We start from the raw sequence: 27,649 nt of genomic DNA on the forward strand, positions 1-27,649 counted from the left end.
AACTGTTTCATTTACTAAGCGCTGTGCAACTACACGTACCACATAATTCAATTCACTAGTTGACTTGGTTAATTAGAATGCCTTACACGACAGGAGGAGCGAGGCAATATCTGGCCTACGTTCTGTCTATATTACCATACCTTCAGAACTGGTGACCAAAAGGAAAGCCTAAAATGCGTGAAAATGAGGCCTCAACGGAAATATGATCTGGCGACCTAATTCAGCAATTAATTCCAGTAGACAACAGTTGAAAAGCAACGCGTAAACCAGAAGGCCACGAGTGGAGGAGAATATGCTGGTCGACACAACAAAGAGGACCGAATACCTTAACAAAATTCCTGCGGCCGTCTGTATGCAGAAATGTAATCGTAAGTAAAACAGCCTTTGGCACCAAATACGACAGAAACTTTTCATGGAGGGTTAAAGCAATCAGGAAACACAGATCGTAACTCGTTTGGTTAGTAAATGTCTACGGTGGGATCAAAGACAAAAGCGACAAGCCCATCCCGATATGTCAACAAAAACTGACAGGTCCCATGCGTCGCATCCTCGACTGTCGGTCGACGGGAAAACGACCGATACATGAACGTGCAAGGACAAAAGTACCAAGTGCACCAAGGTTTGTTGTGAAGACCACAAAAAACACGCAAATATTCATCCGGAGGGTGCTCTTTCAAGATACCAACAAGCGCAAGCTCTGCGTGATGAACTTTGTTCACAGGGAACCGAATAGCTCTATCAGGCTGAAGGTATCCAGCAGCAAAAATGTCATGCCACCCAAGAGAAGACCCGGTAACTCGGCTCCAAAAGGAAAGCATTCAATAGTTTCCCTCCCATAGCAGAACGAGTAGATGGAATGATAGTGATAGCGGTAGCAATAGCGAAATCAAGGCAAACGAAAATCATCCATGAAGCAGGGGCGGAAACTCACCAATCAGCGATTCGCCGTTCAACATAGGACTGCTTCTTCCGTCTTGTAGGGAGCTGGGGGCTCTTGGTAAACTGGATGGTGAGTAACCCAAGGGTGGACGCTTCAGAGGAGTAGTGACTGGGGAATCGGGTGGAGGATTGTGAAACGAGTGTACCGGTCTAACAACCGGTGTCAAGTTCGCAGACTGGTTGGAACCGGGTGAGGCCACCATCGAACTGCTCACTTAAAGGGTCAAATCGGCGGAGAATTGCGGAGAAGAATGCGTCCATGCATACATGCATGATAAGGTACAGTATACACGCAAACACAGAAAAACAGCAGAACAGTAATGCACAACGCAGGATGTTGTTGCTCAAGACAAAGTAGCATGCAGATTGAATTAAGGAGAGTTCAGAAGACAATTGGTAATGGCACATGCGAAACTGGAATTACCTCATGCAGCACAGTGGTAAGTAACAAGCGGGCCTTCTGATATAACCACCTTATATAAATCACGCAGAACTTACCAAGACCTGGTGCTGTGGGGTCCCGTTTGTCTGATAACCATTGGTTGCGTTGCACACTCTTCAACCGATTGGCTTTCACGCTGTCCACGATTCTGTGGTAGAAAATATTTCATCATCGTCATCATGAACAGCGTGACATCAGTGTTCAACACTGATGCTTCGTTGGCGTACAACCATGATTTATTTAAAAGCCTTATTGTAAAGAAAAGAGTAAATGTGAACAGGGAATGGACTTAGCACTACTACCTTACCACAATCATTCCGAGGTGCCTACAACTGCAAAAACTAATTCAGACAATCTGGATAGAAACTGACAGCTGAAACGCCACTGATATAAAATAGAAACCATAGCGTGCAGTGTCTCCAATCAGGCGCGCTGGGGATCACGCTGAAATGTGAAACAGCTACAAACAACATAGCATTAACGCTACTGAGTAAAAAAATATCAGCTGATCTCCGACACCAGTACCAGAAGCAAGAAATCATCCCGATATTCTTGGGCGAGACTTTTTCTCTCGGTCGGGGTTCGATGAGAAAAGAGATCAGCATTTCACTACGTCACCACAACGTTTCGGGATAGAGCTCTGTTTCGAAAATGAGAACAGCATGAGATATTCTTAAGCTAGTGAAAGGGATTTGAGATGTAAGTCAAACACAGAGAATGGACTCCGAGATTCTGGCCTAAGAGGACCCAAAACGACAGGCGCAAAACACCAACTAGTAGCTGATATTCTCTGTACTTGGTTTGTCGCGAACGAAGAGCGACATGTTGAAAGGAGGTCCAACTATCTGAGTAACGTGCACTGAGTGAAACAGAATGGTTGTCATTTCTCGCTCAACAAAACAAGGCAGTTGGTTCCACGCGTGAGCCTGCTTACACAGGCAGTCAACTACTTTCTCAAGCAAATAGGATGAGATCCCTGAGCAAAGTATGTCAGAAAGTAACGGACGTCCCACTTAAAAATCCACAAACGGATGGAGAGCTGTCCACACCGGTTGAATCTCGGTGGCTCCGCTAATGGCTACAAACGACTTATGTTTACAAGTCATCGCTCACCCAGGATCAGGCTTTTTGAAGATAATTGGATGCCAAAGATTCCGTAAGATTGAATCCCCTTTGTAAATCACGTAATTCCAGAACAACAAAACACGAACCGAAAGAATTCAGTACATCTACCGTTCGTGCGCCATGATTCACAGAGAGCAAGAGCGAAAGCATAAATCAGGATGGTAAATGACAATCGTTCAGCTGCAACATCCTTCCGGTGCATGCTATCCGAAGAAATCACGAGGGATCAGACACTGCCACGTTATCCAAGCCTAAAGAGGAGTAGTCGAGATGCTGATGTTAGGTTCGAACTACGGGCCGTCCGGTGATTAAGCTACTCTCAAGCTCGCCAGCATGGTAGATATTGGATTGACCGGCTTCACCAAATCCACGTATGCTTACCTCAATCACCAATATCCTGCTTGTTTCTCACCTGAGTCTGATTATCGGTCAAAACAGAATGATCGGTGCCACGAAAAAGCAGTGAAAGTTTGAAGACGTGCTCCCTATGGGTAAATGAAAGGCCCCCGAATTTGAGATAAGACTAGTTCTGTCAACGATCTCTCCATGGTCGACAACTGTCGACCGAAGACTGATTAGAGCCAGCCTCATAAAATAAACGTCACCAAAGGTTTTTGATGTGGAATGATATGACTATCTGTCTCTCCCGTACGTGAGCAACAGAGATATTCCCTTGCGTGTAGCAAGGAAACTTCGAGGTAAACCTAATCACTACAACGCATCGCAGAACAAGGATATGAATAAATCGGCATCAGTAGGAGCATAACCAACCTGACAAATTTTTTCCCCAAACAAACCAGAAAATTTTAGTTGCATTTATCAAGGGAGTGGGAAATATCCTTGGAAGAAACCGACGATACACTGCTTACTTAGCCACTTGCTGAACCCCGGCAGCCTCCGCGGCCGCGACATCATCAGTAGCACTAAATTCAGTTGCCGAGAAATCCGTGGTAAACAAGTCGGCACCAGTCATTTGATCGCCTAGCGTGTCTCCAGCCCATGTGGACGCGGCATGTGCTCTTCGGAGCAGATTCGGTTGCCGATAGACATGACCGGTCCGAAATCCAGCACTGTCGAGTACCCGCATTTCGGCTTCGAACTCCAGTTCTGCTGGTGCCCAGGATATTTCTGTAGGAAATAGAAAGCATGGTGTCAGAAAATAGAAAGGGGCAACAGAAGACGACAGATACTACTCTGAACAACACCCACTCACAAGGATACTAACAGAAGATTGAATGCTGGCGCATCACTTCACACCTTTCGTTTGATTCATCCAAGAAACACTGAATCGCAGATATCAAGTTATTTAGTCCGAGCTCGCGTAACCGATTTGTAGTGTGCTTTAAGCATCATACCCAACTGGGATCAGTTGTTTTTGTCTTCTGATTTGAAGTGGGTTCAATCCAAATCGGACCAATTCAGTTCTATGCGTGTATCGTCCGTAAGAACAGTGAAACAGAACCACCAATCATTCTGATTATTTCCCGCGTACCTGATTTAGACGTGATAGCTAGAGAGTGGTGCTAATTGGCTCGTCCCTTTTAAAAGATCGGGACCATGGTCGAAGCGTCCTAATACACTATTCTGCCTTCCTTTGAAATTTCCCGTAATACGGCCGTCAGACTGTTCACCATGGCTTCACCACCTTGTTTGAAAACTGCGGAGTGCAGACCGTCCAAATCGAATACTTTGTCACATCGTAGGAATCATATATCACATTGGATTTCTGTTGCTGACGGCAGAAGGGTCATCATCATCATCATCATCATTGTCAGCTGTAATAACCGCGTACTCGTCGTACAGTGGTTGTAGCTGCCGCAGTTTCGTTCACCGATGTTTCGGGGAGGGGATAGGTACAGTGGGCTGGCAGAAGGGTATCGATATCCCACTTGGGTCCATTGGATGCTTCCAGCGGTAGCGATGAAGTTCAACCAGTGACTGAAGACGACGATTTTGTGAACGAATAGTCGGTTCACCTTTTCAGCAACTTGTTTTGCTGACAGCTATTTTTCGGCCACTCGATCGTATCTGCTAAAATAGGGTGCGGCTGCTGTCTGCAGCGAAGGTCCTCTTTTTTTGGCCTTTATAATCCACAACTGTGTCATTCTTCATGTTTTTGGTTATCTAGCGTTTAATGGATCTGAATGCATCATCATTGTGAACAGTTGCTGATGTCGCCGCTAGCCTGGGACAGGCAGCTCTAAGATGATACCTTTCACTCATTCTCTTTCGTTGATTCTCCAACCAATCTTCATCCGCAGGACTTTGTCACTGAACTAGCTTCCTAACCAGATCGCCTCGATATTGTTGAGCTACTGCAACTTGTCAAAGCTGATGAACAGAACCGTCTTACTTCTGCAAGGGTAATTCTGAAAAGAAAGCGTATTCATAACCAAGCCTGTACAATGGCATGATAGAAGTTACTATGCGTATTCCAGAGGGATCGGCAAATTTGAGGCTCTCCATAGGTATATAACTGCCGCATCATCCAAATAAGTCCACAAACGGCCTGTGGCCTCCAAGTCACCCAGAATGGTCGCTTGTGCCAACAGCTCATGTTGGCCAGGGACGAACGGTGTTCAACAGCTTTTCGTCATGCATGTTGGGAGGCACCAGAAACTAATGTACGTCGATAGTCAGTAATGGTGCCCAGGTGAGAAACAGGAAACGTACAAATATAGTTCCGAAAGCTTTGACTGTGACAGAACGACCACAACACAGATGCTCACACACTACCAACAGCATCCGAACAGCATAAGTGATCATACAAAAAATGGTGACGACCCCAACAACAAACGGCACCGCCATTGGTAAGCGATACGGTAGCCAGCTGTACTGACAGGGATTGAAAAATACTGATGTAACGATAAGGATAGGTGCTAAGCGTACCACGCCGACAAACCAACTTACCTCCGGATCCGCTACGGGCTTTCCCATTTAAAAGTGAGTGCCCATGGGCATCGTTCATTTCATCATCACCATCAAGGTCTGAGAATGGCCGCGGTGCAGAGCTGGAAGTACCATCCATCAAATACGCTGCCGTTGCTTTCAGATCGGCCAACATACTAGCTCCGCCGGTCAGCTGAAGCATTCGCATCTGGGTACAAAACAGGCAGAATTAGGTGTTATTCGGTAACCTGGAAGGTCGGCGTTAAGATTTGCCCGCCAAGCTTCGCCAAGCATACGTTACACAAGACGTATGTGCCCTTGTCCTTTACTCTGTCTTTTTTTACACACAATGGTACGCGCAACATCACAACCAGATTGCTCTGATAGCATCGTTATTCTGCTGCATGTTTAACATGCCAAGATCTGGATTTGGAAGCGTAAGCCACTGCTCAAATAACGCACCCGTACTGCAACCCGATTAACCATGGTTGGGTAACAAAGTGTTTCTTGTTTTGTTTGACAATACCGACAACCAAATTAAACCAGTTAGTCCCAAAAACCAAGTTTTGGCTTCACTGTGTTTACACTTTCAGTAGTTATGCAAACAATGGTGTGACGGGGTTGTATGCCTCTGTGACCCATTGAACTACACAAGGGAGTGTTCGTTCGACACTGATAATGCACCGACCAAACATCGCTGCCTTGAGGTCAGGTTTTTGAGCCAAACGCTTTGGTCCACCCTAATCGCCCCTCTGTCTAGGTCTGAACGCCCGGGCAGTATCCACGCCCACGTACAGGCATGAACTGCACACTTAAAAATAATCTCGTGTTACGATAGCGAAGCATCAGTGTTGAGCACTGATGTTATGCTGCCGACGATGAGTAGTTATACGAAGCGAGCAGGCCACCTGAAACGGAATTGTCACGGCTGTTGTCCGAGGGGGTACCACCGCACAACCTAGAAAATACACATACTTTAACAATGACAGACTGATACGGGTAAAGTATCATTCGTGTAGTTCACCAATTGCGTACAATAAGTTGCTCAATTAGAACAGTGGTGGGAGCTCGAGGATTACGACTACCTACTGAGCTAAAAGAAGGACGAAATCGGTGGTGGTATGCCTGCAGCTTTTCAATATCAGGCTACGAATCAACACCGCCATCAACATCGACAGCATCAAATCAGTGTTAAAAACACTGATTATTCGCTGCTGTACACCTGCAATTTGTTTGAAAGCCCTATTTTGAAAGGAAGAATAAAGTTTGATGGGGAACGGACTTAAACCCAACAAAATCATTCTGAAGGGCCTAAACCTCCAAACATTTTCTCAGATGGACCCTATCCTGGAAGGCGAGTCGCAGCGACAGCAACCTGACTTCATTTCCCTCTGCCAGATCAAAGGTTCACCACTCCTCTAGTTATGTCACTCTGAATGGAACACAGAAAGCAGATGGGCGAGATGGCCCAAGTGGTAACAGCGCGAATTTACTGACCGGAAGGTCCGCGGTTCGAATCCGACCTCCGCCTCTCGACTCCCCCTGTCTAGGCTTGGGCAACCTGGCAGTATCAAAGCCTTCGTGCTTCCTTCGGGTGGCAAGGCAGCTAGGCACCGAAAGGGTGCTACAGCTGAACGCTTTCTTTCTTCTTTATCCGCGTCTTAAGATGGTTTGACATGCGCAATGCATAGCTTAACCACCGCAGCTTTTGGCGCTGTAAATTCCCCGTTGCATAACCGAAGATTTATCTTCCACATATCGGGCTCAAGATTGCTTAGTGGTTAGGGTTACTGACTGGAAGGTCCGTAGCTCGAACCCAACCTTTGCATCTCGACTGCTGTCAAGGTTCGGGCTACCTGGCAGTATCTCAGCCATCATGCTCCCTTTCGGTGGCATGACAGCAATGCACTGAGAGGGTGTTACGGCTGAAAGATTTTCCCCAACTGTCTCCTTGCCAATTCGCCGGCACCAGGCTAAAGGAACCACGGTTTTGAAACGACGGTTGTCGAAGATCTGGAGACGTTTAAGTTCCGCTGCTCGCACAGGCCACTTCTCCCGACCATACAACTGTACAACCTGATACACACGTCCTTTGAGATCCATGGATATACCACTGACACCATAGAGGGCTCATATTAGAAAACTCGATCCAAGTCTTATAGATTTGTGCATTGACCTCAACCGTCACACTATACTCGGAAATGATAAACTTCCAAGATAGGTAAAACGCTCCACAACTTTCTCATGGAATGTAAATAGAATGTTCAGCGAATGCTTGCCATAAGCATGGCCTCACACTTTGTTGGTGCAGAACGCATGGTAAACGACTGAATGACTATGGTCAGTTCATTCATCTGCTTCAAACACGAGATGTCTTCAGCATATTCAATACCGAAGAAGTTTTTGTCAGCATCTATGGTTGTTGAGACCTCCTCAAGTAGAACATAAGGTTGACGGAAACTCAGAGATTGCGCCTACATGGTGAGCACCAAGAAGGGCGAAACCGATCGAAGAGTTTTCAGCAACTTTTCTTTCCTTCATGAATACCTCCTAGCCTCCACATCATCTCATCAATCAAAAAATTGAAAGTGGTCGGAGTGGACATCCCTGTTGAACACTACTCTGTGTACTCTCACACGCCAGGAATTCGAGAATACAACGAACTGATCACGTTCACAAACTACGTTGCCGGCAACTGAGTCGAGTGTGCCTTAGAAAGAGGGTAACACTAAAATTATGGGCCGTTTAAAAGTATGACCAATGCAACCCCTACAAGACCGGAATCCCACTGGCTGCTTTCAAACCAATCCTCCACGGGCAACCCTAAGGCAAGTGAAGTAAAGAATCTTGTGCGGACAAGGTGATACTCCTGTGGTTATCACACTCACTACGGGCCCACATTGGCTGTCGCAAGGTGTCCGTTGTCAACGTATGACCTTAAAAACACGATATTTGCGTCCGTGTCACATGAAATTAAGCCACGTGTACCTGGAAATAATTTCGGGTATGGTGTTAGCCACGAGCAGAGAAGTATTTAGGGGGTTCTGTTGACTAGTTTGGAAAAGCTAGCGATATATTCCCAAGCAGAACCTCGAACTCATTCGGTAGATTCTACCACAACCACCAAAGGCCGGTATACCTATACGTATACTATATCTATACTGAAACTATGAGAAAACTACCCAAGATTCTACCACACACCAACGCATTCTTTTCCCCCACGCCACTATGTAGTTTTAAACTCCAGAGTCAGTGCAATAATGAAACCACAGTGTGAGATGAATCGAATCGGACATCATAAGGTACTACTAACGCACATCACATATGCAAGAAAATCCATAAGTGCGTTGATCATAGTTAACAATGACGTGAGACGTAATACTAAGTGAGGGGTTCCCAGATGACGTGATAGCGTGTACGGGGGTGCTGGTGAATGTGTGAATGAAAAGAAACAAGGCACCTGAAGAGTTGACCAATCGAAAGGGTGAACCAGAGTAAACTCAGTCTACCAAGTGAATGAAATGGAGTGAGTGAAAGTAAACTCACCTGCGTTTGACAGGCGGCAACAACACGCTTGAGTACATACCAAGCTTCAGCAACACTTGAGGCTGCGACTGCAACACCGTGGTTTCGTAGAAACAGCACTTTGGCTTTGGGTCCAAGGTCCTTCTGTATGCTACCCTTTTCTGCATCGTCGACCAGGATTCCGTGGTAGTCATGATATTGCACACCAATGGAACTGAGAAGTTCGTTGGCCTCAGGACTAACGGGCAGCAGACCAGCCCGAATACAAGAGACCTAATAGCAAAAAGTCAAGCAAAGACAAGACGAATTCGTTATACACGAGAAACTCCTCAGTACTATAGGTAACTCAGGAGAAAGGAAAAAGTATATTCGATTTTCAGCGAAACTGCAAGTGAACAAGACAAAAGTTACAAATGACTCAAGGATGGTCTATACACCGGTGATCAACCGTACGGCACCAAGTAGCCAATAGGATTACACTAGGCCACTACACATAACACGAGAAATCCTCACCTATAAAACCTGAACAAGCTATCTCACTGATCATAGCGGATTTCAGAAGCAGATCGCAGAACGTACTTGATACAAACATTTACTTCGGTGGTCACTTCAGTGTTTTGAGTGACCCTCTTCAAAGTGCGGTTCTCCTCCAACCTCATTCCACTGTTCAACAGTGAACAAAATCGAAACGGCTGACACCACCAAATGACTTGTACGTGGTTTAAGATAATGATCATGAGCACAGACACAAGGCAGCCCATGTATGATCACTAGTAAAGGCCGTATGAACAGAAGGGAGTAAAGTGAGATACGAGAACTGGGACACCTCAAAACGATCATATTGTCACAATAAAGAGGCCTCTCTCGGATAAGTATAGTACAAATGCAAGCGTGACACAACAGGCACCGAAATTAGAAAAGAATGGCTTTCATTTACTCCATGCAGTGTCGCCTCTATCCAATGTAGACAAAGTTCAGATGAATGGATAAAATAAGATAACACTACTCAACTTCGGTGCAAGGAAATAGAAAATGTGTTAAAACGAGACTAAAATGGATTATGCAATGGGTTACATGCACCCTGAAGTTGCGCCAACTCAGAGGTGCCCGCATCCTGACTTGGTTTTTCTTCTCATGCCCTAAATGTCAGCGTTTGGATAGTGTGCAACAAAGCCCCACCAAGGAGAATAACCCGATTACAACCCAACACAGAGAAAGGCAGTTTGGAGCAACGATTGCACCATTAGAATGAATTTGACAGACGGACGACGGTCAAGAAGGAAATCCCACTTTTTCATTACGTCACCGTCATCCAACGAACTACAAAATCATCTTAAGGATGTGGAGATGCTGAAATAACTAAGTATGTGAGGTGTTTCGATGTAACCGTTTCACCAAAACCTTTCATCCACGTCTTTTCGCCAGCCTGTAGTGGCAAATTCCAACAGGAACCTCACACTTCCGATTCTACGCAAGTCTAAAGTGTGAACAATGACCACCCAGAGCTCTATTATACAATTTTGGTAAATATGAATCGCACATTAGCAAATACACTGCAACCATCAAGCGGGTCCTGTTCTCATGTCTGCCATTAATTTGCGTAAAAAAAAGTACAGCGGTTATTCCAGCCCCATCTTCAGTTTTTGCTGACCAAAGAATGACGAATACGACCGGTGTTTTGACCGGTGTTTTGAAGGCCTCCTGATTAACAGTTTGCAACTGCTGTCTACTTGGTACTGACGCGCGAAATGTACTCGCGAAAAAAATTTCCGGGTCGGTCGTGTAGACAACTTATTGACGAACTGCGAGTGAACCGAGCGACCGTAACACGAGGAAGCCAGGTTGTCAAAATGCATACATCCTGAACCAGAAGGACTTTTTAGAAAAGCTGTGAGGTACTGGTTTCTATCGTTCTTACTAAGGCCTACCAAACGAGCCAATTTGGAGGTGAAACTCAGGAACAAGTTCACTCGATATCAGCACAGTAGAAACAAAGCACATGAGATGTGCTGAATTTTCCGGCCTTTTGGGCAGTAAAAATAGGCTTACACTGATATTACATTGCACATTCTACACCCTATAGTTTTGGTTCTACCTAACGACTTGCGCTTCACTAGACAGTGAAAGATTCTACTAGCTTAGGTTCGACATGTTCTGATAATACGAGAAGCATCGACAAACGTGTACGACAAGTGCATAGTATAGGTTCTTGGTCTGGCATTCACCAACCGGATTACGTGATGCAACAATCAGATAAAAAGTGCCTGGATACATTGATAAAGACCGCTGAAGTCTAGCGACTGGCTGGTGCAAATAGCAAAACTTATCTAGTTTGATTTAAAGGTGTACAAAGTCAGTTTCCTCGGAAACGGATCAAATTTTGTGCGAATGGTATGGAGACTATGATCTTTACTCGATCACGATCGTGCTGGAGCGGATTACATCCGTACGACGGCAGAAACATTTCATGTCTACTGAATGGAGTGAAAACGATAGACTATAGATCATCTGTGCCTTTGGACACACTCCACCCACGAAACTTCCAGCGTACCGGCCTATGGTGCAATATAGGATAGCAAATAATTTATTATGGAGCTGAAGTAAGGCGGGGTAGATTTTACCAGCAGGACGCAATGCGGTGGTTGCAGTGGTACGCATATATCCAAAGGGCTAAATCAAGCGATTGGGTGAAATACGGAAGAAGGAAATCAGGTACGTACCGCGATAACATCTGGCAGGTGTATGTGAACGATGCAGTTGACATCCGGTCGAGACGCGTACAGGGCGGAATGTAACGTCCAAGCGGCCTTGTTGACACCCAACACTGTGCTACCTTGTTGGATAACGTTACCTGACCAGACAAAGCGACACGCAGAGTCAAGTGTATGTACCGAATGACGGCTAGCATAAACATACACAGTCCATCATTATCTGAGTCGACCTTCTCTGTGTGAACAGGAAACAGCAGGTATGGTTACGATGGACAATCAAACAGTGCAATAAAAAACAAAGTGGGAAACACAAGTATTACTATTGTTCTGATTACTTTGTGACTGAGAACTGTATGTTTTTATTGAACAACATTGCATTTGGACCGCATCTTCTCCCAAGTACTCGTAGGTACGACGGTCATATAGCACGTCGGACAAGAAAAAACGCGGAAGGGTGAAACGTCCGAGGAGATTTAGGCCTACAGGCAAGTTGGAGACGTGAGTATGCAGAAATTACGATATAGTAAGTTCAAAGGTAACAGCTTGATTAAATGAAGCGCAGTTGCGCCCACCTTCTGTTCAGGGATACACTGGGTGTGTACGAAATAATCACGTATGGCGAATCGTTTCGTTTGAACCTCGCAGTATCCACGCCCGGTTATAATTTGGACAACAAAAGGCTCCATCACCGCGATCACAATCTTCTTTACTAACTACCGCACTAATATCACTCACCGCGATCGCCAATACATCCTTAAAGGTCCTGAGGAAAGCTGGCGCAACACCGCGCCCTTGACAAGATAAGACAGTCGACAATAATGACGAACCTATTTTATTCAGGTGTCGGTCACAAGTGAATGACTCAGTCTACAATTTCCCATCCGCGGTAACAAGATTACGTACATACTTCATATGATGGTGCGCTAACAACCCCCATAACGATGACACATCCAGAGCAGTCTGAAATCAGCCTCAGTAAGTATACAATCACTACCGCGGACATCAGATGAACAGATATCATATTCATTAAGCAGCGTCCCTAAAGACTGAAAAACATTTGGAGCAGGTATGTTTCATCAACCCAGCTTTAATATCTTTGATAATACCATCCAATTGCAAACGATTCACCTGGCATTAAGATGAATCGCCCAATAACATCAACTTAAATTGAAAATGGATGCACTTCGCCAATTGTGTACAATTTGACGTTTGCGTTGGGCATACGATTAGCAGAAACCTGGGGAGGGCGCCTACCCGGTCATCCCCAAGAGTAAAACCAGTCGCAGAAAAGTTTTCAGTACCCCATGAGTAGTGTATTCCAGCAAGAAAAAAACATACCTTCTTCATCGATTTTCACCAGGCAGGATGCTTGAATCTCATGGTATAACAAACCAAAGGGATTGACAAGGAAATGGTGGGAGTTGTCCGGACACCTTGCCTGTGAACAAAGCAAAAATAAGAGAAGTTCTAAGATAGGGTAAGCTTATTTGAGAACCTCGCCATGCGGCCCAGTTTAGCCGTCATGAAAAGGTTAGACCTGATCGTGGTACCCCGGTTTGCTTACCTCAGCAACTCATCGCTATTACTGTTATTGTCGGGTACACCATTCAACTGCCCAGGGGCAATCAAGAAATTAGGGGTGTACCCCAACCACTGGCTTGCCAGCATGGTTGAGTAATCGATCCGCCAGATGATCAACTATGCGGTCAGCACAGTGGAAAACAGATGTGAAAACTCAAACGCCGGTGTAGAGGGTAAGTAGAATGCGTGAGAGAGGATTGGTTGCATTCTGCGGTGTGCATGCAACATGTGAAGCAAACCAATGTGAACATTCAGCACCTTGTCATTTCGAAGTCCATACATCGGCACAAAGAAAAACAATAACAACTTCAATGCAAAGGGAGTCCACTGTTGTCCTACTCGCTTCAGTGTGCGAACATTCGAGGTTAGAAAAGTGAGTTCGAGGTGACTAGGATTGTTAGTGGAGATGGACGCACAGCTGGACGTACTGCATGACACACGAAGCGTTTAGTCCTAGTGCTCGGACATGCAAACATAATATTCACATTGGGGTGGAGTAGGGTAGAGGAGTAAATACATGAAGTTTTGAGTGGTTAGTAGATTCACACTTCATTGCTAGGTCATAGACTGTCCATATCTCGGTCGTTTGCACTCAACAAAGAGCAAGATAGACGTTTACCGGACATGCGGAGTAAATGTCCTAACCGGCACAAACTATGGAGCATAATAAGCTGGTTCATGGCAGGAGTTTTTTTCTAAGATATCCAGCGAATGTAGGCCGACGAGTTTGAAGAATGAGTGTAAATATTCCCCGTTCTTCAAACGATTTGTAAGCAACTTAGGACATAATAACCTCAGCGGTTCCGTGTCTGTTTCCTGATTTTCTGAGAGAAAAAAGGAAACTCTTAATTCCCATGAAGATTAGGGTTCTTAGGGCACCTAACAACCTTCGAGAAAACAGCTTGTACATGCAGGCGAACCTTGCGAAAATCACATATGTCACGGCAACCAAAGAATTATCACTCAGAATCACAATACTCCCAATACTCATTCTCGTTGTCTACTCAGAAACGTCATTCAACGACCTCACAAGAACACAACTGAAAATGAAATAATCTCGAAATATGAGCAGCTGACCGCATTTCTGTTTTGCTCTGCATTCATGTCACATGACCTATGAATAAGCGATTCGGAGCGCGCCTGTGTGTGCGAACCGCAACAGAATAGACAGAAAACTTAAAAGTCAGAATGACTAACCGATATGTGATTGTAAATCGAATGGGTCCATCCACGAACATCCACGAGACGGTATAACGCTGCCAGACTTCGCCGAAGGGTACATTCCTCACGGGAATAGGCGGAAGCTTCCTCACCCCGGAGGTCATTCACTGGAATGGTTGGAAGTTGGCCTGGAAAGACAGAGAAGGCGAAAACAAAGCGGATATAGGTCGGGCTTTATTGCAATGGGGTCTTGCCAAATGCGGCTACAGTCGTGAGACAAAGGCACCGGATGATGTGGGATTAGTGCTCAATGAATGGATAGATGAACCAAACCCAATTAACATAATAACGCCGTCGCAAGGCCGCATCCCAATACTCACGTCGGTCGTCGTTTCCGAATACTCTCAATAGCTCTGAAAAGCAGGAAGATGCAACAAGGGGAAGCACAGATGATGTATTCTCCTGATTCAAAGTTGGACACAGCAACAGGATGAGAGCGTGGCAACGCACCAATTATAAACAAGTCAAAAGTGACATCATGATTCAGTGCTTAGATAGAACTGGTGCAGCCGAAAACCTCGAAGGGATCACCAAAATGAGGTTTGTTCGATAATGCAATCTGCGATGCAGGGCGGCCCAAGCCTCTGATACGCAAGAAGTCGTCATCATCAAAGATAGCAACAACAGTGTTGACAGTGATGTTCACCAATGTACAGTCACAAAGTTTATTTAATTATACTTAAGGCCTTAGCGTGAAAACAGTGGACGAGGACAACCAATGCCAGCCTACTACAAGCATTCTGATCCATGTTGTTTGACTATGTACGCATTCAACCCCGTAACTGGTTCCTTCACCATGATGATTGTTGCGCTGTATCACCTAAGTTCAGAAGTACCTTAGGCACGCAATCAGCAACGCCAAATGCGGCATTCTCCTTAGCTTGCTTGGTAACAGCCCTCTGATAACTGAGAATTTCTCAGGAGATAACTTCAGGCCTTATATGGCAAACAATTCATTCGATCACCAAATCAAGTGAGAAGGCAGATGAAAAGTATTGGTGGTAGACTCAGGAGAACAGTCACAAGAGACTTTCATGCACCTACAGATGTCGAGGCAGAACAGAAGAATAGTCAATAACTTGGAGACTTAAGGAACCTGCATAGCTGAAACGGCCGACTGAGTTAAACGCTGCACAAGTTGGTCTTCTACATATGTGACGTGTTCCAGAAAAGGCTGCACAACGAAAATGTGGGCGATACACACAATATTCGGAGGGAATTCTGCCTGATTTTCACAACTGTCTCTCGTGCATGCTGGTGAGGCAGCGTAGGATGACATGCATCAACAAATTCGAAGCAATGGTAATTAAAGTGACATCCCAAAGATCTCCGCAGTTGCGTCTGACGACCTTTTTGGAGATAAGGAGGAAGGCATAAATCCGTCGTTACCCGGAAGGTTCACGCGTCCGCCAGAAACTCCGGATGAAGTGTGAATGAGACATTTCCTTAAATGAGGAAAGGTGAGATGACCTCCACAAAGCACGCTGGTTCTGTTCAGGGGTTTCGGGTTGCTTAACATACGTCGAATTCAAGCGGCCTGCATCCAGCTGTAAAACTGAAGTCTGTGAAGTCGTTCTTCAAAGTGCTCCATCGTCCCTTGTAGTTCCCCTCAACCAGTATTGAGGATAAATTGAAACAGAATTCGACTGTTCCTGAACGCTGCCACTTTCTCCTTATCTATCGTGTCCTCTTATTAGTTTGTAGACGCAAGTCGAGAGTCTCTTCGAAATGTAAATCCGACGAAATTGCCAACCCTACTCAGCGACGGCGAAAAACTGCTGTGACCATCAGCCGAAAATATTCAAGACCAAATGTCGGATGCACAGAATTTCGAGCTAGGCTTTATTCAGCCAGCTAGTTTGTTCCGCGTGAAACTTTGCCAGACGGTCTTGGACCGGAGTATGACCTGAGTCCAAACAAAAATTCCAAATGGAACAGTAGTCTTGTCCCCAAAAAGGAGTGTCACGCACAAACGACATATAAACAGTCAAGCACATGAATTTGACACCAATCACAGCCGGCGTGACATCATTCTGATCAGAATCTGACGAAAGCGACAGATGTCCGGTCTTTATCTTCGGATAAGGAGATAGATCTTGAATTTGCAGTTAGAAATATAAGAGAGGAAAATAAGAAGAAGGGAATGTTTTCTGTTCGGGCCGAAAGACCGACGCCTGGGGCTTTTGATTATACATTTGACACGTATACGATTGGAGGATGAGATGCAGGAAAAGGAGATGTGCATTGAAGGCAATACCTTGGATGCACGAGCGTCATTGAGGGCGCATATTGGTATGTGAAGCTAGTCCTGGCCTATTGGGAAGATGAGATCAGCGTATGTTGTTGTTCTCTTTATATTACAGGTCACAGTTGGTTATGTAGACTTAGGAGGTGGTGGTTGATGTTGACCCTCACCAAAATCCAAGAAACTTCAAGACACCTTACGAACGTCAAACTCACAATTTCATCCGCGCTACGGCGTTCCCGAAAAAAGACGTACCTTGCACTCTCTCCATGGCAAGTGTCAATAGTATCACTGCTCAAAGCAAGAAAGCATTGTCATCTTGAATTTCGAGGTGAAGAACACAGAACCGCCATGGATCACAGTAACAACACACCACCAACCCGTAAATACATGGCTACTACGTGGAAATAGAGACAAGAATAAGATAGTGGGAACCAATTCAAGTTGCCTGTCATAATTTTGGCGCTACCGGTTACGTACCTCTGATGAGTTAAAAACAACCGTTCATGACAACGTTGGGATCGGGATTATTTCAGCACTGGGTGGAGTCAATACGTGACTGAACACCCAATGGTAAACGTCTATGTGCAAGCAGCCCGGTCATGTCTGCAAACTGGGGCTGAGAATAGTTTTTTCCGCTCGAAAGTCTGATAGTTTCAGTCAAATGAAGCACAAGGTACCACGTCACAAGTCCTAAAACCCAGGTATCACTATGGTTTCAGGAGATACGAATAGGAAATCGGGCAGAGTTAGTGTCCGACTGGGTGTCCGTCGAGCGCTGAGCGATTAGTCATCATCGGTAGTCAAGGACAATGGGATTAAACCACTCTCCAGAATGTACTCTTTGAGCAGACCTCTTGAAAACCGGGGCACTGAGAGCAATGGAGGTCCCCGTGTGTCGCGGGAGATGTATCTGCACTGATGGCGGCGTGACAGTGGGTGACTTCTAAAACAAGAGTAACTATACTATTTGTGATACCGAGGAGATAAATCACTTGGTCTCAAGGACTGTGCGCCCAACCATAATGCGACCTGTGCTGTCATACGGATTCGAAGAAATCAGCTGTGATATCTACATGCTTTTGACGAAATTTTGTAACTAACGCCAGCACAGGCTAGCGGTGAAACAATTGCAACGTAATCATTGGACGAGCGTGTGATCCCGCGAGTGTACTTCAGGAAAGCAGAACGTTCGGTAGCTTAGTCTGAGTCCACATATGCCGTTTCGTCGTCTATCGAGAAAGTTTATGAGCAGAATTACAAGTGGTAAAAAGGTATGTACTGCAAGCGTTGAAAGGAGCAAATTGGAATCACGCAAAGTCTAGGTGGAGTGGGGGCGACCTGCATTCAATGGTGAGGTCCACGTGATTGGCTAGACACTGCAATGCAGGAAACCTATGGGAGATGCATTCACGCTGCCAGCTTTTTATCAAGGCTAACCGATTCGGGGCATGCACCTCAGTGGCATGCGATAGGCTGTTACCAGATCCGTTCCCTCTTATGCTGTTCTCCACATGGTGGAGTTTCTGTGGAGAAAATTAGGGTGGGTGCCTGAAAATGAACCACAGTGTTGCTGTCAATGGCACTGATGTTAACTATATAATGGAAGAAGTACTTTGTCCAGGATTTCTGGTACTCATCGGTGATGGATCTGCAAGCAACTGACATTGGAGAAGTAGACCGTTACAGGCGCTTCGGAAAGTGCATATGTCCTTTGACCATGGGTTTACATTACCGGGTTACTCGTCATCATCGTCATTGGCAGCAATGCAACAGTAATAAGGGTGTTGAACTGCTGCACAGATATGGGGGAAGAGTGCTACAGTAAACAGTAAAAGCTTGGTATAAAGAACTTTCTCCTGGAAGAACCCAGAATAAAGCGCCCATAGGTTTGACCAGCATGTAAACAGATAGATATAACCAGCGGGATGGATTGTAAGTCTTTGAAAAACAAATACGACATTCCACAAACTCCAGCTATATGGTTTGATTATGCTTCTCTATGGGGTCTTCAGCAAAGACCAGAGAAATCACGCACACCGTAAGCAAGATAATGCGAAAATCTCACAGCACTTAGTGGCCACGTCCATTACAGACCAGGTATGATCCTGTCTCTGTATCCATATGGTATGCCGCGATACAAGCATGGCTTAAATGTCTACAGAAAAACTCAAATTCCTCATCCTGAAGTTCTTGAGGGATACAAAGAGACTGAAAATCCTTCAGTGATAATTTGTACTTATAAGTCGCAAAGAGCGTGCCGAACTGAGAAACCTCGAAATGTAAATCCGACGAAATTGCCAACCCTACTCAGCGACGGCGAAAAACTGCTGTGACCATCAGCCGAAAATATTCAAGACCAAATGTCGGATGCACAGAATTTCGAGCTAGGCTTTATTCAGCCAGCTAGTTTGTTCCGCGTGAAACTTTGCCAGACGGTCTTGGACCGGAGTATGACCTGAGTCCAAACAAAAATTCCAAATGGAACAGTAGTCTTGTCCCCAAAAAGGAGTGTCACGCACAAACGACATATAAACAGTCAAGCACATGAATTTGACACCAATCACAGCCGGCGTGACATCATTCTGATCAGAATCTGACGAAAGCGACAGATGTCCGGTCTTTATCTTCGGATAAGGAGATAGATCTTGAATTTGCAGTTAGAAATATAAGAGAGGAAAATAAGAAGAAGGGAATGTTTTCTGTTCGGGCCGAAAGACCGACGCCTGGGAAAGTACACCTGGGGCTTTTGATTAAACATTTGACACGTATACGATTGGAGGGTGAGATGCAAGAAAAGGAGCTGTGCATTGAAGGCAATACCTTGGATGCACGAGCGCCATTGAGGGCGCATATTGGTATGTGAAGCTAGTCCTGGCCTATTGGGAAGATGAGATCAGCGTATGTTGTTGTTCTCTTTATATTACAGGTCACAGTTGGTTATGTAGACTTAGGAGGTGGTGGTTGATGTTGACCCTCACCAAAATCCAAGAAACTTCAAGACACCTTACGAACGTCAAACTCACAATTTCATCCGCGCTACGGCGTTCCCGAAAAAAGACGTACCTTGCACTCTCTCCATGGCAAGTGTCAATAGTATCACTGCTCAAAGCAAGAAAGCATTGTCATCTTGAATTTCGAGGTGAAGAACACAGAACCGCCATGGATCACAGTAACAACACACCACCAACCCGTAAATACATGGCTACTACGTGGAAATAGAGACAAGAATAAGATAGTGGGAACCAATTCAAGTTGCCTGTCATAATTTTGGCGCTACCGGTTACGTACCTCTGATGAGTTAAAAACAACCGTTCATGACAACGTTGGGATCGGGATTATTTCAGCACTGGGTGGAGTCAATACGTGACTGAACACCCAATGGTAAACGTCTATGTGCAAGCAGCCCGGTCATGTCTGCAAACTGGGGCTGAGAATAGTTTTTTCCGCTCGAAAGTCTGATAGTTTCAGTCAAATGAAGCACAAGGTACCACGTCACAAGTCCTAAAACCCAGGTATCACTATGGTTTCAGGAGATACGAATAGGAAATCGGGCAGAGTTAGTGTCCGACTGGGTGTCCGTCGAGCGCTGAGCGATTAGTCATCATCGGTAGTCAAGGACAATGGGATTAAACCACTCTCCAGAATGTACTCTTTGAGCAGACCTCTTGAAAACCGGGGCACTGAGAGCAATGGAGGTCCCCGTGTGTCGCGGGAGATGTATCTGCACTGATGGCGGCGTGACAGTGGGTGACTTCTAAAACAAGAGTAACTATACTATTTGTGATACCGAGGAGATAAATCACTTGGTCTCAAGGACTGTGCGCCCAACCATAATGCGACCTGTGCTGTCATACGGATTCGAAGAAATCAGCTGTGATATCTACATGCTTTTGACGAAATTTTGTAACTAACGCCAGCACAGGCTAGCGGTGAAACAATTGCAACGTAATCATTGGACGAGCGTGTGATCCCGCGAGTGTACTTCAGGAAAGCAGAACGTTCGGTAGCTTAGTCTGAGTCCACATATGCCGTTTCGTCGTCTATCGAGAAAGTTTATGAGCAGAATTACAAGTGGTAAAAAGGTATGTACTGCAAGCGTTGAAAGGAGCAAATTGGAATCACGCAAAGTCTAGGTGGAGTGGGGGCGACCTGCATTCAATGGTGAGGTCCACGTGATTGGCTAGACACTGCAATGCAGGAAACCTATGGGAGATGCATTCACGCTGCCAGCTTTTTATCAAGGCTAACCGATTCGGGGCATGCACCTCAGTGGCATGCGATAGGCTGTTACCAGATCCGTTCCCTCTTATGCTGTTCTCCACATGGTGGAGTTTCTGTGGAGAAAATTAGGGTGGGTGCCTGAAAATGAACCACAGTGTTGCTGTCAATGGCACTGATGTTAACTATATAATGGAAGAAGTACTTTGTCCAGGATTTCTGGTACTCATCGGTGATGGATCTGCAAGCAACTGACATTGGAGAAGTAGACCGTTACAGGCGCTTCGGAAAGTGCATATGTCCTTTGACCATGGGTTTACATTACCGGGTTACTCGTCATCATCGTCATTGGCAGCAATGCAACAGTAATAAGGGTGTTGAACTGCTGCACAGATATGGGGGAAGAGTGCTACAGTAAACAGTAAAAGCTTGGTATAAAGAACTTTCTCCTGGAAGAACCCAGAATAAAGCGCCCATAGGTTTGACCAGCATGTAAACAGATAGATATAACCAGCGGGATGGATTGTAAGTCTTTGAAAAACAAATACGACATTCCACAAACTCCAGCTATATGGTTTGATTATGCTTCTCTATGGGGTCTTCAGCAAAGACCAGAGAAATCACGCACACCGTAAGCAAGATAATGCGAAAATCTCACAGCACTTAGTGGCCACGTCCATTACAGACCAGGTATGATCCTGTCTCTGTATCCATATGGTATGCCGCGATACAAGCATGGCTTAAATGTCTACAGAAAAACTCAAATTCCTCATCCTGAAGTTCTTGAGGGATACAAAGAGACTGAAAATCCTTCAGTGATAATTTGTACTTATAAGTCGCAAAGAGCGTGCCGAACTGAGAAACCACTCCGGACGATCCAATCCGAAAAGATGGTACAGGCTGATCATTGAATATAATAACGTACATACAGTTCAGGTACGTGGGGGAGATGGCTGTGGTTAGAGCGTGAATTTATTGACCGGAAGGTCCGTGGTTCAAACCCGACGTCTGTCTCTCGACTTCCCCTGTCTAGGCTTGGGCAACCCGGTAGTAACCCAGCCCTCGTTAAAACAGCGCTATGGCCTGTCTGACGGCCCGTCGGTCGCCCACTGAAAGTGGATGGTTATGTCTTGACTTCATATGAACACAGCGTAACCATGGAACAGCGTCGGCGGATTGGCTTAATGAATCCATGGGTAATGATAGTAATGTTTTTCAAGCGGTGGCTGCATTTCCTGCTAGCTTGCAGGTCGCACTTGACCGTACAAAGGCTACAGGTACGCCTTCGAACAAAAGATCAAGCAGCACTTGGAAAAAACTGGTATCACAGCTTTAAATCCGCGCGGTTCCACAAGCAGATTGAGTTTTAAAGCAGCACGTCAGTGAGATGGTAGCTTTGTAACTCACCTCTAGACTTGACCTTGGTCTACAGGCTGCTGCTCACCCGTATGCGCCCACAAGAGTTCGCATACAGAGATGAAAATTTAGAAGGGACAGCTTTGATCGCCAGACCAGCTTCTGACGATTGACAGAGTCCAAAAACTTCAGACCAAGGGAAACGACCAGTGAGGGACGTTTCGAAGAGTTGCTCTGTTTGAGATAGCGAACGTGCTTCTTGCTTCTGAGATTCGTGCACTGATTACATCAGACACACTTCATCTACAATTACTTTCTTTGAATCATGAGGAGTATGTTCAGACACTGAACGTTCTCAAGCATGGCTTTGCACTTTAAAGGTGTTAGGCGTACGCCGAAAGGTAGTGAAATGGTGGTCAGCTTATTCAAGAGGGAGTGTGCTTAGCCTTCGTCTTCAAAGATAACGATGTCGTTTACGTACTCCACATCAACAAGGTTTTCACTGACAACGATCTGAACACCAGGATTTTCAAGACCTTCCAGCGTTAGCCCCATTATTTTGTCAACGGCGAAGTTGAACAGGAGCGAAGAGCGTGCACATACTTGTCAGATCCTACTTTGCACGAAAACTTTTGTGAAGCATACAACACGATCTTACACGCCGCGAAGTAGGTGAATACAGGTGAACAGTGAACAGGTGAATACGTTCAAACATCCCGGCCATAACCTGTTGAGCAAGTCCGGTTAACAGCATGGACGGGTCGATAGAACCAAACGCGCATACGAAACCAAGGGACCTCAAGACTGTGGGTCCTCTGTACAGCGCTGCTCTAACCCGCACTGGCGAAAGCTTCGCACGACTAGTCCATGACATTGTAGCGTGAAATGAAAGCGGCTTCTGTCGAACTGAGTGCTATGGAATCTTCGTGCCTTCCTGGCTGGGGTCCACGAGATGCAGGTGATTGGGAACCCTGTGGAACATGACACGCGCAAGCTGTCATTTCCCAGCCAGACTCCCCAGCCAAAATTCGTCTGCTGTTCTTCGTTGGGCTTGTCAGGTCAGGTTTGCACAGGACGCTGGGTCGTTCCCGTTGATGGTACCTTACTTCAGCAAGACCCTCAGATGTTTTCATTTTAATGCTTTCCAAAGATACAGGCACTTTGTTATGGATCGTTATCCTTAGGTTGTATTGCTGTCAATCGCGATAATGACCTACGGCTCGTGGCAACAAATTACGCAGCACAAGCCTCTTTGACCCCATTCACCAGCTGTGCTGCTCTACTGGGAATCAGAAGTATTTGAACTAGAAGGCTAAATTATCAAAGTTCAGAGCCGGGCACATGCTGAAGAATTGATCAACCTTTTTCTGCACGCCTGCATACAACGGAAATACCGATCATTCCGCCCTTCCGCAGTCACTATTGCCATGATAATGGAACGAGTAGTTAGAGATTATCGCAAGTTCAAATAAGACATCCCAAACTAAGCTGACGATAATGCCCTTTTACCGGCAGCCTTAGAGCTACGCAAGACCACACTGAACGCGGAATTGTTTTCTTCAACCTACAAAACCGACATGGGATCAATCCTTATGCTGAGAGATGCTACAACCGATAGGTAGCGACTTCAAACACCTCATCCTAAAGTAAATGCTGGGAAGTTTTCGTTCAAATGGGAACTTGGAGGTACAGGATGAGAACCAATTTTCGAATCAAGGTTCATGTCTGGAAAGCTGCTACTCGCCCTCTCCTACTTAACGGATGCGAGACCTAGCTCTTACGGATCGAAGATCTTCAGCAGCGAGAAATGTTTAAGGACCAATTTTAAAGTATGCTGGCGTCACCAAATGCCTTACCGTAATAACACTTTTACGTGCCTAACTACCACTTCACCTGGAGGCATGAAGGCCGACATAGTCAGATTGCCAAAGCCTACAGAGTAGTTTAGATGCTGGGGTGAGCTTCGAACCACAAACCTCCCTGTCAGTAAGTTCGCGTTTCTGACCATGATGAACAGAAAAGGTGCTTGGTAGTAACACAAACTGTGTACCTACGACACTCCAGACTACAGGGGAATGACCGTCCTGTTCCCTGCGAAAGTTGACACTTGAACTTCTATAGTGAAATCCAATACCGATTGTCTGGGACAATTTATGGCAATTGTCACTTGAAGCAGAATGAGAAGGAATATGCAGCAACCCTGCAGCCGATCCTAATGCACAATTAACAAAAAGGGCCAGCTTACCCGAACGTAGAAGCTAACCGTTATTGAATGAAGTGTGACTCAAACCGATGTCTCTTTATTAGGTTTCCAACGTAAGTCCACGAGTTCAGCTAGTAGTACCTCAAACGATTCTGCAAAGATTCCATCCTCGGAGTTTAGCGCAGCTTAAGGTGTCGCAGTGTGCAAATCTGGTCAATGCAGCCTTACTCCTATAGTTTCGGAAAGTTCGGCGAAAAGCTCGTCTTCGCTGGGCGACTTATTATGTTTCAAAAATATAACTTTACTATATACCCCTAGCCAACGGGATTGTTGGGGGAGAACGAGAGGATAGCTAGAGGAGGGTAGCTAGACTCAAACTAAGCGCTTCGTCAGGCGATCAAGACGTCGATTCATAAGGCGCTCTGCTTAATCGATTTCGCAGCAGGTTGTAGAATACCCGAGTATTTCAAAACTGAGTTTGACATAGTGATTAAGGCGCTAATTTACTAAATGGTAGGTCCATGGCTCGGATCCAACCCTGGCATTTGGAATGCTCTTGTCTAGACTTGGGTAAACTGGCAGTACCTTATCCCTCATATATCCTTCAGGTGCCATGGCAGCTTACCATGTGTTAAAGTTGAACGATTATTAGTTCAAAACGACTATTTGACCCCATATTTGACTGCTGGAAACACGGCCCCCTGAATTGTGCATTCCAGGGTGTCAACGACCACCGGATAGCAGACCACACAAACCTCACCGGTTATGAAGATATTGCGGCGACTCACTTGAGTCGTCAGAAGACAAGCGGAGTAGGAGCTGAGGACATAAGTTACATTCCGAATTAGCTGGCATTCTTCCTTAACCGTGAGTATGCGGAATGGTCAATACAATTGAAATCGGATGGGCTGAGGAAGATAATGACAGCTTCTTGGCGACAAATAACAGTTTTTATCTCTGACCCGGTAATGAGTGCGATATTCTCGGATTCACGCCTCGTGTATGGGGGTCACTCCACATCATTAATGATGCACACGTTTGTGTCATGACAGACAAATGGCTTGTGTGTAATTTGGACATGAACTTGGGATCAGTTTTTAATCAAAGTATACTGAATGATTGCCACTGACTTTCAGAAATCTATGGAATCTTCGTACTTCCAGAGTCGTCAGTTCGAAATTATCATGTATGAATGGAGTTCTAATTCCTCTATATCTAAAGGTCCATATCACACGCGCACTACGAGACCGTATTGTTATTCACCTGACAATTACGGCTAGAATTAACAGCATATCAATCGGTGAAAAGCAGGGAGTAAGTATTATCTACAAGCCAATTAATCCCTACTACGACATGATTATTGCCTTTAATGAAGGAAAGCATTATTCAACATACATCGTTTAGCGCTTTCTACGTCGAGGCGGAGCGAAGCTTCATTGGTTGTGGTCGCCAGTGGCATGGTTTCCGCAAGGACTTCTATTAGATATTGTGTCCGCTAGAGTGGTATTCAGGTTCAGCGCTTAAAGCCTTCCAGAGCTTAGTGATTAGGAAGCGAAGTAACTCAAGGCAAGGTCGGTGGCTCGAGCCCAACTCATCACATTACATGACAACTATGGATCAGAGGATCATTTCAGCCAATGATTGCTCATCTGGATGGTTATTTTCGACTACACTCGGCGCACCCGAACGAGTGCCGCGGTTTGCTTACCATGGGTCATTTCCTCTCCATTGTGCGACGCTGCGCATCCAGCTCAATAAACAGAGCAGCGGTCTACCTTCAGTGAACGGTTAACTGCTATATGGTCCCTCGGTCCTTTGCACCCACAGCCACTCAGACGGTCAAACCACAAGACTCTCACGCATATGTATTCGTTCAGCTTCCCTGCACACTAAAAATTGAATGTCCCCAAATTTTGAACCTCCCAAGTGCCGATAGGAAATGCAAACAAAGCCCCAGCTGCATGACAAAATCAAGCATTTGAACTTACCCTTGAAATCCGCAAGACCCTCGATCTTCAAGTTTTGCCCAAGGAGCTCACTGAGTGCTTGCAAAGGGTTTCCGTGTTTGTGACCACGAAATCCGGTTGCTGACCTTGAACTATCAGGATAGGACCTGAGAGTTGAAGATAACTTTGTATCATCACCACCTATTCTAGAGTCAAATGTACCAGAATCACCGGTGTTTAGATGATCTACTAAGGGTCCGTTAGTGCCAAACACGGTCGTACTTTGGATGGCATCATGTTCAGAATTCATGATGCAGCACAGACAGGGAAGGGAATCTCACATGTGGTCTCACAAATCGGCAAATATATAAGAGTAATCCGAGGTCAACGAAGAACGCACGCCACTACACAAAAGTGCAGCGACCTCTAATACCCGCGGAAATCAAAATTCGCGGACTAGGTTTTCAATTGGTTAGTTTTAACACCTAACCAGTTCACTAATTCACACCATAGGGTTTTTGTATTTTACTGATTTCCCACAGCTCCGTTTAAACCAGGTGTAACCTCTGCTCAGAAAAGCTTGAGTTTTGTGGGATCACGAAAAGCTAACTGCTGATCATCAGAAAAACGTATTGGTGTTTTTAGTAAGTAGCCTAAGGCTTGGATCAGGAAACATCCGCGATACGCAGTAAGCAGAAGCCTGAGAGATTAGTAGGTGGACAGCGCAATTCTACAGCAAGAATAAACAATTCCTGAAAGGCCTGCTGCACAACTCGCCATTATTCTACAACTGACATATAGGCAGCTCACTGTTCGCAGATGTCAGCCACTCAATTTATGCTTGGCTCAATGGTATAATCTGACGGAACAAGTGAAAACAAATTATATATTTGCCGCTTTACTAGGATTTATCATCGGGATAAGAACACAATTAGTCGAACTCTACGCTGTATGAAGTGGTTTTCTGTACCTTAATTTTGCTTCCATTATAACTACGAATTTTGTCAATTGTATAATTATTTTCTGTTTGAATACGAAAAACTACAAAATCGCGCACTTGTACAATACACGCAATACAAGTGTGGTCACGTGCCTCGACTCCATCTTCTGATTTCTCTCGCGATTACAGCGGTCATTTGCGAGTCTCATGTGCTAACTCTGGTATTAAGACATTTCAGACCATTTCGGAATCTATTATCTGTAGAGACTGTTCAGAAGAAGCCCCTGGACCACCATAATTGGATT

General features: G+C 45.3%; 2 protein-coding genes across 2 annotated transcripts in view; one reads left to right on the forward strand and one right to left on the reverse strand.

The window, feature by feature from the left end:
• The window catches only part of T265_06608 (hypothetical protein), a gene marked incomplete at both ends in the record, with an annotated part of 41,867 nt that extends 15,010 nt beyond the window's left edge, over positions 1-26,857 (reverse strand). Inside the window, 10 exons of the mRNA XM_009171912.1 lie at positions 932-1,153; positions 1,438-1,529; positions 3,376-3,634; positions 5,417-5,603; positions 7,217-7,471; positions 8,942-9,193; positions 11,641-11,771; positions 12,970-13,069; positions 14,410-14,561; positions 26,447-26,857. Of these exons, the coding sequence (XP_009170176.1) occupies positions 932-1,153; positions 1,438-1,529; positions 3,376-3,634; positions 5,417-5,603; positions 7,217-7,471; positions 8,942-9,193; positions 11,641-11,771; positions 12,970-13,069; positions 14,410-14,561; positions 26,447-26,714 (1,918 nt within the window). The remainder of the gene's footprint in view (positions 1-931; positions 1,154-1,437; positions 1,530-3,375; positions 3,635-5,416; positions 5,604-7,216; positions 7,472-8,941; positions 9,194-11,640; positions 11,772-12,969; positions 13,070-14,409; positions 14,562-26,446) is intronic.
• Positions 537-1,674, forward strand: T265_06609 (hypothetical protein; the record flags this gene model as incomplete). Its single annotated transcript, XM_009171913.1, has 2 exons — positions 537-619; positions 1,431-1,674. The coding sequence occupies 2 exons, from the start codon at positions 537-539 to the stop codon at positions 1,672-1,674; spliced, it is 327 nt and encodes a 108-aa protein (XP_009170177.1).
• Positions 26,858-27,649: the final 792 nt, after the last annotated feature.

This window comes from Opisthorchis viverrini (genome assembly GCF_000715545.1).
Source record: "Opisthorchis viverrini unplaced genomic scaffold opera_v5_139, whole genome shotgun sequence".
Taxonomy (NCBI): Eukaryota; Metazoa; Platyhelminthes; class Trematoda; order Opisthorchiida; family Opisthorchiidae; genus Opisthorchis; species Opisthorchis viverrini.